The sequence below is a fragment of the Corythoichthys intestinalis genome, chromosome 20 (genome assembly GCF_030265065.1).
Source record: "Corythoichthys intestinalis isolate RoL2023-P3 chromosome 20, ASM3026506v1, whole genome shotgun sequence".
Lineage (NCBI taxonomy): Eukaryota > Metazoa > Chordata > Actinopteri > Syngnathiformes > Syngnathidae > Corythoichthys > Corythoichthys intestinalis.
This window is the reverse complement of record NC_080414.1, coordinates 9,057,198-9,070,374: the sequence shown is the minus strand read 5'-3', so window position 1 is coordinate 9,070,374 and position 13,177 is coordinate 9,057,198. Positions and strand designations below refer to the sequence as shown.

General features: G+C 37.2%; 1 protein-coding gene across 2 annotated transcripts in view; it reads right to left on the bottom strand.

Moving 5' to 3' along the window:
- The window catches only part of rttn (rotatin), a 104,762-nt gene that overhangs the window by 11,219 nt on the left and 80,366 nt on the right, over window positions 1-13,177 (bottom strand). For both annotated transcript variants that reach the window (XM_057824397.1, XM_057824398.1), the window contains exons 40-44: window positions 11,996-12,198; window positions 11,821-11,926; window positions 10,129-10,226; window positions 7,324-7,401; window positions 2,235-2,361 (exon numbers count right to left, since the gene is read on the bottom strand). In XM_057824397.1, coding sequence (XP_057680380.1) covers window positions 2,235-2,361; window positions 7,324-7,401; window positions 10,129-10,226; window positions 11,821-11,926; window positions 11,996-12,198 — 612 coding nt within the window. The remainder of the gene's footprint in view (window positions 1-2,234; window positions 2,362-7,323; window positions 7,402-10,128; window positions 10,227-11,820; window positions 11,927-11,995; window positions 12,199-13,177) is intronic.

Here is a 13,177-nt window from a genome sequence, read left to right as displayed (position 1 = left end):
TTTATGACTCTTAATCGAATCGTCATGTGTCGAATCGCGATGCATGTAATAATCGATTTTTTTGGAACTCCTCTACATTGTATAGCATATAAGCTAGCGGACTTTTGGTATGCAAGTTAGCCAATTGTTCTTTTGTTGTTGTTCAGTACTTCTACCGTCATTTGTTTGTTTATTTCATATTGCTTGAGGGTAAGCTCAGGTATTTTAATTAGGGCTGTCAAAGTTATTGCGTTAACGGGCGGTAATTATTTTTTAAAAAATTAATCACGTTAAAATATTTGACGCAATTAACGCACATGCCCCGCTCAAACATGAAAATGACAGCACAGTGAAGTGTGTACTTGTTGTGTTTTTCGGAGTTTTGCCGCCCTCTGGCACTTGGGGGCGACTGATTTTATAGGCTTCAGCACCCATGAGCATTGTGTAAGTAATTTTTGGCATCAACAATGGCGGGCTACTAGTTTATTTTTTGATTGAAAATTTTACAAATTTTATCAAAACGAAAACATTAAAACGGGTTTTAATATAAAATTTCTATAACTTGTACTAACATTTATCTTTTAAGAAATACAAGTCTTTCTACCCATAATCGCTTTAACAGAATGTTAATAATGGTAATGCCATCTTGTTGATTTATTGTTACAATAAACAAATAAAGTACTTATGTACCGTATGTTGAATGTATATATCCATTTTGTGTCTCATCTTTCCATTCCAACAATAATTTACAGAAAAATATGGCATATTTTATAGATGGTTTGAATTGCGTTTAATTGCCATTCATTACGATTAATTAATTTTTAAGCTGTAATTAACTCGATTAAAAATTTTAATCGTTTGACACCCCTAATTTTAATTTAGTTTTAAATGCATGTATTGCTCTTGTGTAAAGAAAGTGCAGTTCTGCATAGTTTAAAGAAACAATCAGGAATTTTATTTTGTATTCGCATTTATTCTTCTTTTCAAAATGTTTTCTTAGCAAGCCAAATTAAATATCAATGCAAGCATAAACACTTGTTTTCCATGTCCTAAAATTTATTCTGCAACTCATTAAATGTTCGTAAACCGATTACTCGATTGTTCAAGCTAACTAATTGATAGATTAATCGATTACCTAAATAATCGATAGCTGCAGCCCTATTCCGAACGCAGTATTATTTGAAAAAGCAACATAAAATAATTTCTCTTTTTGTAGTAACAGCTTTTATAACCAAGTAACACACTTGACAAGTGATGCTGCTTATTAGATAACCAGGTGGTGTGTTGTTTTTAATTAATTCTAATACAGTAACATATGTATGCTAATGTTAGCCTCGGGCTCTCAACACCAGTCAAGGAAGATCTTCTTCATTATGGATCTACTTCCCGCAGTCAGATGAATAATTTGGAAGCATGCAAAATGGATGATTTATTTTCCCACATTTGCTATGAATTCTCATCATTTTAATGTTGACATTTCTCTGCCTAAAAACAATATGTGTCAAAGTATGCTCGGATTAAAGCAAACTGACTGCAAACAATACTTTAGATGAAAGGCTTTAGATGAAACATTCACTTTTGTCTCTGGAGACAAAATGGTAGCCGGAGGGCGGATGGTGTAACATTAAGCCTAACTGCAGGCAGCCTCAACACGACCTGCTGTTCGGTTAACCTTTAGGGAAATACTATTGGCTGACTTCACTGCTATCAGAAGCTTCGGTGCTCCGTGCTTACATGGGGGGTCTGTAGCGCCGATCCCCGCTGAGGTAGCTGTGCCAATCAAATAGAACAAGAGACACGAAACACTGCCAGAAAATGAGTTCACAAGTCTTGCAAATAAAACTTCCGATTTCCATTGCACAAGTGCAGCCCTGGCGCGTGCACATCAAAGGGACCACAAGCTATTTATCAAAGTAACATTTCCCAGTTTCCTCCCTATGAATCTCTCCTTTTCTTCAACTCAACTTCTTCTCACAAGCCTCTCGGCGTTCAGACTTCCAATTAAACTGGAATACTAATTACTGAGACAGAACAGAGAGCCCCCCCCCCCAAAAAAAATCTGCCAGTGGTGTGAAACCTGCTGTCACACACAGCTAGACGGTCTTTCCTTATCACACTGTGGCCATTGTGGACAGCTAGTTGTTGCTCTGAGACACACAATACTCAGTAATGTGCAGTGGACAATGGGTGCATTGGACAAACATGAGGCAAGGCAAAGAAAACATACAGAACACAAGTGAGATGCATATAGAAACCTTTAGGGCAGTCCGCAGTGTAGACACAGAGGAGCTCCAGTACAGCCTCCATGATAGGGTCATCCATTAGGAGCCAAGGCCAAAGGGCGTGCACCACCAGTGTGATACATGCATCTTTCGCCAAAACCTACATAAATAGAAAACACATAACAGTATTTCGAATGCAAGTCTTGGGTATATTGGCTTCAAAAGTCTTGAAAAATATGCCTTCACTTTTCAGATTTTCTGCTACATGTCCGTCAACAATAGGTAATCAACTATTATGAAAGGCTTGATTATCTCAATGGTAAAATGATGTCTTATACAGTGGGGCAAATAAGTATTTAGTCAACCACCAATTGTGCCAGTTCTCCTACTTGAAAAGATTTACAGAGGCCTGTAATTGTCAACATGGGTAAACCTCAACCATGAGAGACAGAATGTGGAAGAAAAACAGAAAATCACATTGTTTGATTTTTAAAGAATTTATTTACAAATTAGAGTGGAAAATAAGTATTTGGTCACCTACAGAAAAGCAAGATTTCTGGCTGTCAAAGAGGTCTAACTTCTTCTAACGAGGTCTAACTAGGCTCCACTCGTTACCTGTATTAATGGCACCTTTTTTAACTCATTATCGGTATTAAAGACACCTGTCCACAACCTCAGTCAGTCACACTGAAGAAATCAACTGTGGGAGCAATTATTAGAAAATGGAAGACATACAAGACTAGGGTTGTTCCGATCATGTTTTTTTGCTCCCGATCCGGTCCTGATCGTTTTAGTTTGAGTTTCTGCCGATCCCGATATTTCCCAATCCGATTGCTTTTTTTTTTTGCTCCCTATTCAATTCCAATCATTCCCGATAATGTTTCCCGATCATATACATTTTGGCAATGCATTAAGAAAAATTGAATAAAACTCAGACGAATATATACATTCAACAAACAGTACATAAGTAGTCTATTTGTTTATTATGACAATAAATCCTCAAGATGGCATTTACATTATTAACATTCTTTCTGTGAGAGGGATCCACAGATAGAAAGACTTGTAATTCTTAAAGAATAAATGTGACTTTGTATATTATGACTAAATATTGCCACCTAGTGTATTTGTTCAGCTTTCAGTAAATGATACTGTAGCCTTTTAACTGTTCTGCCCAAATGCATGATGGGAAGTGCAACCATGACTGTGCGTATTGGCACCAATTGATATATCTTCTCAGCGTTGGGAAATAATATAGGGTTTTAAAGAAAAAGATCCACTACTACATTTCTTCCCCACATTGCTTTCCAACGATATTACTAATTATTGAGAGAGGGATTTTAAGGCTTTAGCCGATTAAAAAAAGGATCCAAAGACTGCCAAAATTCACTATACTCAATTTACGCTGCCTTTTAGCTCTGTATATAGGTAAATCGGCGCCACTGTAGATTGAACGCGACAATGCATGAGTGGATCGTGCAGCGCATGCATTAATTGCGTTAAATATTTTAACGTGATTAATTTTTTAAAAAATTAACACCGTTAACGGCGATAAATATGATGGCCCTACTTTAAGCAAAACTAAAGACTCTGGGTGAGTGTAAGACATTTTGTCTGTAACGTTAAATACAATTAGAAAACGATTTAATTAAAAAAAAAATATATATATATATATTAAAAAAAGGCATGTCCGATATTTTTTTGCCGATTCCGATACTTTGAAAATGACGTGATCGGACCCGGGACATCTTTATACAAGACCACTGATAATCTCCCTCAATCTGGGGCTCCATGCAAGATGTCACCCCTTGGCCTCAAAATGATAACAAGAACGGTGAGCAAAAATCCCAGAACCACACGGGGGGACCTAGTGAATGACCTACAGAGAGCTGGGACCACAGCAACAAAGGCTACTATCAGTAACACAATGCACCGCCAGGGACTCAAATCCTGCACTGCCAAACGTGTCCCCCTACTGAAGAAAGTACACGTCCAGGACCGTCTGCGGTTCGCTAGAGAGCATTTGGATGATCCAGAAGACGACTGGGAGAAGGTGTTATGGTCAGATGAAACCAAAATAGAACTTTTTGGTAGAAACACAGGTTCTCGTGTCTAGAGGAGAAAGAATACTGAATTGCATCCGAAGAACACAATACCCACTGTGAAGCATGGGGGTGGAAACATCATGCTTTGGGGCTGTTTTTCCGCAACGGGACCAGGACGACTGATATGTGTAAAGGAAAGAATGAATGGGGCCATGTATCGAGAGATTTTGAGTTAAAATCTCCTTCCATCAGCAAGGGCATTGAAGATGAGACGTGGCTGGGTCTTTCAGCATGACAATGATCCCAAACACACAGCCAAGGCAATATAGGAGTGGCTTCGTAAGAAGCATTTCAAGGTCCTGGAGTGGTCTAGCCAGTCTCCAGATCTCAACCCCCCATAGAAAATCTGTGGAGGGAGTTTAAAGTCCGTGTTGCCCAACAACAGCCCCAAAACATCAATGCTCTAGAGGAGATCTGCAAGGAGGAATGGGCAAAAATATCAGCAAATGTGTGTGAAAAGCTTGTGAAGAGTTAGAGAAAACGTTTGGCCTCCGTTATTGCCAGCAAAGGGTACATAACAAAGTATTGAGATGAACTTTTGGTATTGACCAAATACTTATTTTCCACCATGATTTGCAAATAAATTCTTTAAAAATCGAACAATGTGATTTTCTGTTTTTTTTTCCACATTCTGTCTCTCATGTTTGAGGTTTACCCATGTTGACAATTACAGGCCTCTCTAATATTTTCAAATAGGAGAACTTACACAATTGGTGGTTGACTAAATACTTATTTGCCCCAATGTATAATACATCATTTTACCATTGAGATAATCAAGCCTTTCATAATAGTTGATTACCTATTGTTGACGGACATGTAGCAGAAAATCCGAAAAGTGAAGGCATGGTCACAATAACACGGTTGCAAAACTGCACTAACGTTAACTTTTTCTCAGGAGTAAAAGCTAGCTCTTTGATGACCAAGTTCTTATAATAGTGTTGCATGAAGTTGAGTGAGACATTCAATCAAGGCCAACTATTAAAATGTGAAAAGGGTGATTACAGAGAGTAGATTTATAAACTGGACAAGACCATTTAGTCTGGAGTACTTTAAAATGTACTGCAAGCATGGAATGACCCTTAAATTTTGCCTCCACAGACCACCGCAAGGCATTTTCAGCTTACTTTGTGTGCTTTTTCAATATGTCTCTCCAGACACGGAAGAAATACCGTCATTGGCTAACAGATTAGGACCACCGTGCACACCTCTGCTAGGAATCCCTTGCGTGAAATTATGCGTTTTAGTGCATATTAAACTAAACATGAACAGAGGGAGTACATTTAGTGAGCATTTGGGATAGATGACCTTCAGACTGCCACTCCAGATTCATCATTGACCAGATGCCTGCTGGGCTTAATGATGGTCAAGGTCAGCTAGCAAACACCACAGATTCTTTTAATACCTTTGGATGGTTTAACAACTGCACCCATTCACCTATTACTTACTGTATATCCTTTGTTTACTTCTGTTGAAAATGTTAAATGTTCTGATTACTAAATTCAAAAGTAGTTGGTTTGAATATTAAATCCAAAGGCGGTTTGACTTTTGGGGCAGGGGGGGCACAACATGTTGATGACCCCGAAACGCAGTGTCCGCAATAAAATTGAACTTTATAGAATATTTATAATAATAAGTTGACAATGAGTGTTTTTTTGTTTCCCGTCATTCTTGAAGAGAATTCAAAGTCAGGCTGCTTAAGCAATACTTTTTGCCAAGACCGTCATCCACTGAATATGGTACGCCGGCCGGTGTCGTGCCAATGTAGTTACCCCAGTCAAAAATTGTATCCCCTGGGCGGAGCCATATGGAGGTAGATTTGTGTTTTTATTATTCAATTAAAAAAAAGTTGCTTCAATAAAAAATAAAAAACAGAAAAAACAGAAAAGTGTTTGAATGCAAAAATAAATTTAAAGCTCAAAAAACTCAAAAAATGCATGTGAAAGTTATTTTTCTTTGATTTTTTTTTCTAAACAAAAACAAGGTTTTTTTTGGGATTGAAGTAATGTTGATTTGTGTTTGGGACACAATTTGGCTAGGTCATTTTTGTCTTTATTGTTCAATCAAAAAATTAAAAAAGGAAAATCAATCAAAAAAAGAACAATTTCAATCATCAAAAAAGTTTTTTATGCGGAAAAATATTTGAGATTGAAAATTTTGCATTTGAACACTTAATTTTTCATTGAAAATTTTTTCTTGATTGAAGCAATCCTTTTTTGTTTGTTTGGGGTCTTATTATGGGTAGGGCATTTGTGTCTAAATCATTTAATCCCCCAAAAAGTTGCTTCAATCAAAAAAACAAAACAAAAAAAAACAAAAATTTAAATCAAAGAAAAAAATCATTTGAAAAATAAAATTGCCCTCCCCTAAATTTTTTTTGGGGGGTTTTGAAAATTATATACAAAGCAAATGACCTTCTACGTTGCTAGTCACATGATCTGTTCGAAAAATAATTTTGACACATTATAAAAATATATTTTTTTGTTCATTTCATTTATTTTTGTTGCAGTTTTATTGGTTTAACTTTTATATATGTAGCAACTTTTATATATATAGGAAAGTCAATTACATACAACGACACTTTTCGCCCACCGGGGGGCCTGGCCCCCCTTAAAATCCGCTTATCATTAAATGTTGCACAATCAATCAACACCTGTGTCTCTGGACTTTCAAACAATAATACTGTTTTAAATTGACAATTAACCTGTAGATATATTTACTTTTTGAGCAATTTAAATAGATCCTATCGAGTTCCAAAAAATTAGTTTAGCACTTCAAAAGGTTCATCCATGGCATGACTCCAAATAATATTTTTGCTTCCACATAGAACCTCCTTTTCTTCTGCTTGTGAGGCCAGCTAATGTGAGTAATGAATGCGCTTCATGAGTGCTAATGTGAGTGGAAGCAAACACTTTTTGAGAAGTATGGTGAGCCTCATTTACAAGCGCAGCGTTGGATCCTCAGAGGAACCATTTGAAACCAATTAGCAGCGGGGAATTAAAAGGCAAGACACAGAGGCTCACTTTGCATTCCCGGTTGTTGTAGACGGCGCTCCGCAGAATCTCCACCGTCATCTTAACCTCCTTTAAGTAGCCCTCTTCCTGATGATGTGGAAAAACACAGTCAAATTAAATACTACTTGCATGGGCGCACACCTTATTTGCTTACTAAATGGACAATCATGCCTCAATAAAGTAGAACTATGCAATCATTCCCAGCAACAAAGACAAAAAATGGCTATAATTAAAGCCATAATTAAATCAACATGAATACAGAGGACACCTGCATAATCCCAGCATAGGTAAATTCAACTACCAAAATTTTTGGACAATAAGCCGCACCCACCTGATTTCACAAAACAACTGTTTTTGTTCATGTATAAGTCACACTGGACTATAAACTGCATATGTCCGCATTGTGTTATGAAGTATTTATAGCAAAAGACATGGAGCTTATTAGCCTGGAAAAATCCATAAACAGGATGCTATGGATCTATTGCAAAGCCCTGTCCTCTTGTCAACCCAAAGCTCTGTCAAATTCTTTCAGTGACAGTGATTGAGTGAACAAGTGATTTCTGAATTTGCACTACCAAAGCTGGCATTAGATTTTTTTTTTTTAATTAAATGTTTGTTTTTTGTATTAATTTTGCTACTATTCGCAACTGAAAAACGAGAACCCCCTGAATATCTATCTAGCTATAACGTTAGCTACTTAGTAATGCTCTGTCATGCGTTCTGTAGATTTTTCTCCTGAAGCTTTTAAGCAGTCTTTTACATTCAGATTCTCAATATTATACAGAGGTGCTAAATAAACATCATAAACATACATGTGCAACATGAATAGAACGTAAATAAATACTCAACTTTGAGAGAGCGGCGTGCATTCGAGTTGACCGCAGCCATGTACTAGGTGTCTGCATGAGGAGAACTTTCCTTCTTGTGCGTCCGTGACCAAACATTGACTGTACATCCTCTTTTTTTAATAGAAAGTGTGTGGTGTTTACTTTGGACTTTCGGCGCTGGGGTTTTGTCAGCTTAGATTAGTTACAGTGCCCTCCATAATTATTGGCACCCCTGAAAAAGATGTGTTTTTTTTAGCTTCTAATATATATTTTTTATTCAAATAATATGGGACCTTAATGGAAAAAAAGAAAAATCCAACCTTCAATACAAGTGCATTCTTTCAGTGTGGAAAAAAATCCCACATAAAGAAAAAATTATTTGACATCAAATAATGTGTGTCACAATTATTAGCACCCCTGGTGTTAATACTTTGTACAACCCCCTTTTGCCAACAAAACAAGGTCTGGGGACTGAGATGACCATGGGAGGAGCTTGATTTTGTGTCTGGTGAACCATTTCTGTGTAGATTTGGCTATATGTTTAGGGTCATTGTCTTGCTGAAAGACTCAGTGACGACCCATCTTCAGCTTTCGGGCAGAGGGCAACAGATTTTGATTTAAAATGTTCAAAGCATTTATGATGCCATGCACCCTAACAAGGTTCCCAGGGCCTTTGGAAGCGAAACAGCCCCACAGCATCACTGACCCACCCCCATACTTCACAGTGGGTATGACGTGCTTTTCAGTGTGCGCATCTTTCGTGGCACGCCAGACAAACTTAGAGTGTTTGTTGCCAAAAAGCTCAATCTTGGTCTCATCTGACCAAAGCACACGGTCCCAGTTGAAGCCTGGGACCGTGTGTATTTTTGTGTGAGGGCTGGGGGCTTTGCAATAGGTCCATAGCATCCTGTTTATGGATTTTTCCAGGCTAATAAACTCCATGTCTTTTGCTATAAATACTTCATAACACAATGTGGACATATGCAGTTTACAGTCCAGTGTGACTTATACATGAACAAAAACAGTTGTTTTGTGAAATCAGGTGGGTGCGGCTTATTGTCTTGGTCTCATCTGACCAAAGCACACGGTCCCAGTTGAAGCCTGGGACCGTGTGTATTTTTGTGTGAGAAGTTCAGAATTTTTGACATTAGGCTTAATCTTTGAGTTAGCGGGCGTTTAATTAGTTGGTGGAGTTGATTACAACAAATTTCATGCAGTTTGTCAGTTATATGTTAGTTTCAGGGCTCCAAACTGGCTAAACTAGCTCGAGTCAATTGTAGTTGAAATCAACTCCACTGACTAATTAAACCCCCGCTAACTCGAAGATTAAGCCTTATGTGAAAAATTCGGATCTTTCCCTTTAAATGAAATTATCGGAAAGTCAAATACATGCGATGGTATTTTTCTGTTGTCATTCTTATGTTGAGGCAACAAAGGGAGATAAATTGGTGAAAAGTCACCAAGAAATTACTTTTAAAGTAACTTAGCTATTTTGATAATAAGTAACTACATTAGTTTTTTGTGGCATAATCAAGTAATCAATAATCAAATTACAAAAACACTCAGACACTCGAAGGCGAAGGACTCATTTATTACGAAATCTGAATGTCAAAAATTGATATTCGATATTTTCTGCATCCTATATGGTATACTGGGGACGGGTTTCAATAGGCTTCGGCTTCTCCCGTCAGCCCTTTTCTTTTCTGGTTGAATTAATTGTAAACACACATAAATGCTGTTTGGATTTGTCATGCCTGAAGGGAAAATAAATAAATAAATAAATAAACTAAACTAAACTACTTTCTCAAGTAATCTGTGACAACACCAGACGTTAGAAGTTACATGTATCCCAATTTCCAGCAACGTCAAATGTTTTGTCATCATAACAACTAAACGCCTGGAGTCTTAGAAAATTTCTTAGGCAACGTTAAAAATCTACCACGTTAAATAACGATTACAGCGGTAACACTCAGTTATTTTTCCTCACATTTTTACGATGGGACGGCTTGCCGCTTCGGACGGACTCCAAGGTGAGCTGCGAGTGAGCCTGCTTCATCTGTTCCACACAGCTGTCAATTAATCCAGCTGTAGAAATTATGACAGAGATTACATAAAATGAGTAGGCTATATAATTTCACATGCCACCAATGAAAAACAGAAAGCTACACTAACATTAACCATCCAAGAACCTTTGTTTTTTGCATTTAAGTGAATGTGAACTGTAAATACAAAATGAATTGATACAAAGATTCTTCTTGGTCTAATGGTGAAATCACCAAATATGCCATATAACACGAGTATAACACATTTCGTGGCTTCCAGGTGGGTTTAGTTGAAAAGGATGTACTGCTTTTCTTGCTGAGTGTATATTATCATCACCAAGTTGGCATTGTCCTTGTAGAAGCTACAATATGTGGTCGTCTGTCTATGTTCATTCGAATTTGTTACAAACCTTTATTTTTACGTTAAACTGAATTTTACAGACGTAAACATTGAGTTTCAGTCGACTAGGACTGCAGCTAACAATTATTTTAGTTGTCTATTAATCTATCAACTAGTTTGCTCGAATAATTGAGCAATCAGATTAGGAACATTTCAAGATTGCACTTTCAAAAGAGCACTGAATGTGAATACAAAATAAAATTCCCGAGTATTTCTGTAAACTATGCAGGATTGCACATTCATTTAAAAAATAAATTAAAATACCTGAGCTTAGCCTCAAACTGTATCAATAAATGAATAAATAAGGATCTAAGTACAAGAGAACAATTTGATAACTTGTATAGCAAAACTCCGCTATCTTAAATGCGATAAAATGCTATTTTTTTTTATTTTTTATTTTTTGACAATGCTCTTAACAAATCGTTCAAACACATTCTCACAAAAAACGGTAAATATACCTTTAAACTAAATTATGAATGCATAAAAAACATAAGCTCAAAGATAAACTTATCTTAGGTTGGTCTTAACAGGGAGCAGCTGGATTCAGCCATGTTAAATGAGTTATGTCATTTTTACTGTTGCCACTAGAGGGCAGTATATAAACCCAAATCAATACAACTAAATTCAAACACTTTCAAAACAAACCATTACACACCACTCTATTAGAACGAATATTCGAAGCAGCAAAGTTTGATTCGAAGTTTTTTTCTAATTGAATTACTCGAGTTAATCGATTAATCGTTGCAGCGCTACTGTCGACTAAAACTAGATAATGACGAACGCATTTTGAAACGACCAAAATATGACTAAGGCTAATAAGCATTTGTCAGGGAAATTCAACTTTGAACTCCAAAACAAGTGTCAACATAGCTCGAGGAGCTGTACATTTATACTGTTGAAAGAGCGTTACCTAAGGATGCTTAATGTGAAACGATACCTACGAAAACGAAAGTGAAACTTAAGTATCAACTCTGGTGGTTTTCCACAGAACAACATTGTGACTTACGACCTTGGAAAACTAGCCGTAGCTGGCACGAAAAGGGAGTAAGATCAGATAAGAGTCCACAGAAACACTTTTGTATAATGTTCAAAGAAATAGCGCACACGAACATGGATGAATACAGTCTAACAAATGAATATAGTATCACAGCAGTGATGTGTTTTATAAGCATGAATAACATATTCTTTCACAGTATTTTAGTCCAAAACACTTAAGACTAAAACAAAAAGTGTCTACCTGAAGCAGCATAGTTCTGCGCTGAAGTGCTACCAGCCATCAGCGACATCAGAGCTCTGGCCGTCAACTTTTTAAGCGGATCCTGAAGCGTCTTCCTTTCAAAACTCTACAGTCAAAAAAAAATATATGCTTTAATATTTTTTTTAAGCATGAGGTCTTTACATCTTGCTCTGACCTGCAGCAACAAATCACAAAGCTCGGTGGCTGACGGACCGCTCAGCATGTCAGTTAAAGCGGCGCCATTGTCTGCGTTCAAAGTGGCTAACGCTCTTTCTCGTCTTTTTGACTCTTCTGCGAAAATGATGGAAAGGAAATGCAAAGCTCCTTTGTGCAGATGTGGGCTAACAAACTTCTCCTGCATACACAATGAAATTGTTCCTGCGCACAAGAGAACAAGGAAAGACAGTCATAAGCACTGAGCGAATAAAAAGCAGACAAATTATAAATCCAGGAGTGAAATATTTTTATCCGATATTTATTCATTATGTGGTATTGTACACTGAAGGATAATTTCAGCTAAACTCGATAATCAAACCCTGGAATGAATGCACGAAAAGGGCTCAATGGTTGTCTTTTACTGGATTCATTAAAAGTCCCTGTTGTGCCATCGATCAGGGGGAGCCTTGAGGAGCTAAGGTGGTTTAGGGACGCACATAGTAAAGAAAGACAAAAGCCCCAGTTGTGATAAAACAAGAAGGGAAAATACTGTACTGGGATCTGTGAAAGGAATGTGTCTAAACCAGGGGTGTCCAAACTTTTTGCAAAGGGGGCCAGATTTGGTATGGTAAAAATGTGGGGGGCCGACCTTGGCTGACGTCCTTTACGTAGAACAATACATTTAAGCAAATTTCAGGAAGCCATTCCGTGTGTCACATTTGCTTTATTACCCTAATTTTCGGACTATAAGCCGCTACTTTTTTCCCTCATTTTGAATCCTGCGGCTTATAGTCCAGTGCGGCTTATTTGATTATTTATTTGGGTTAATAGGTAAAACTTTTTTTGAGAGCGGGATCATAAGACTGTCATAAGAACGTCATAATTATGACATGACACTATCATGGGCATTACTGAATGCTTATGACAGATGTCAATATGTGTCATGTGGCATAACATGTCACTAACTCCATTTATGTCTAGCTCAGATCTTTTACGTCCACTCAAAAGTGAGATAATTTGCTGGATGACACTAACCGACATCTATTATGAGCATTCAATAATGCTTATGACAGTGTCATGAAAAATTATAACAGTATTATGGCACCACTATTCAAAAAAATGTTACCAAATACAATAACTAGCAATTGATGAAACAACTGGAACAGTGACTGAAGAAGTAATTAGCACAGAACATGAATTT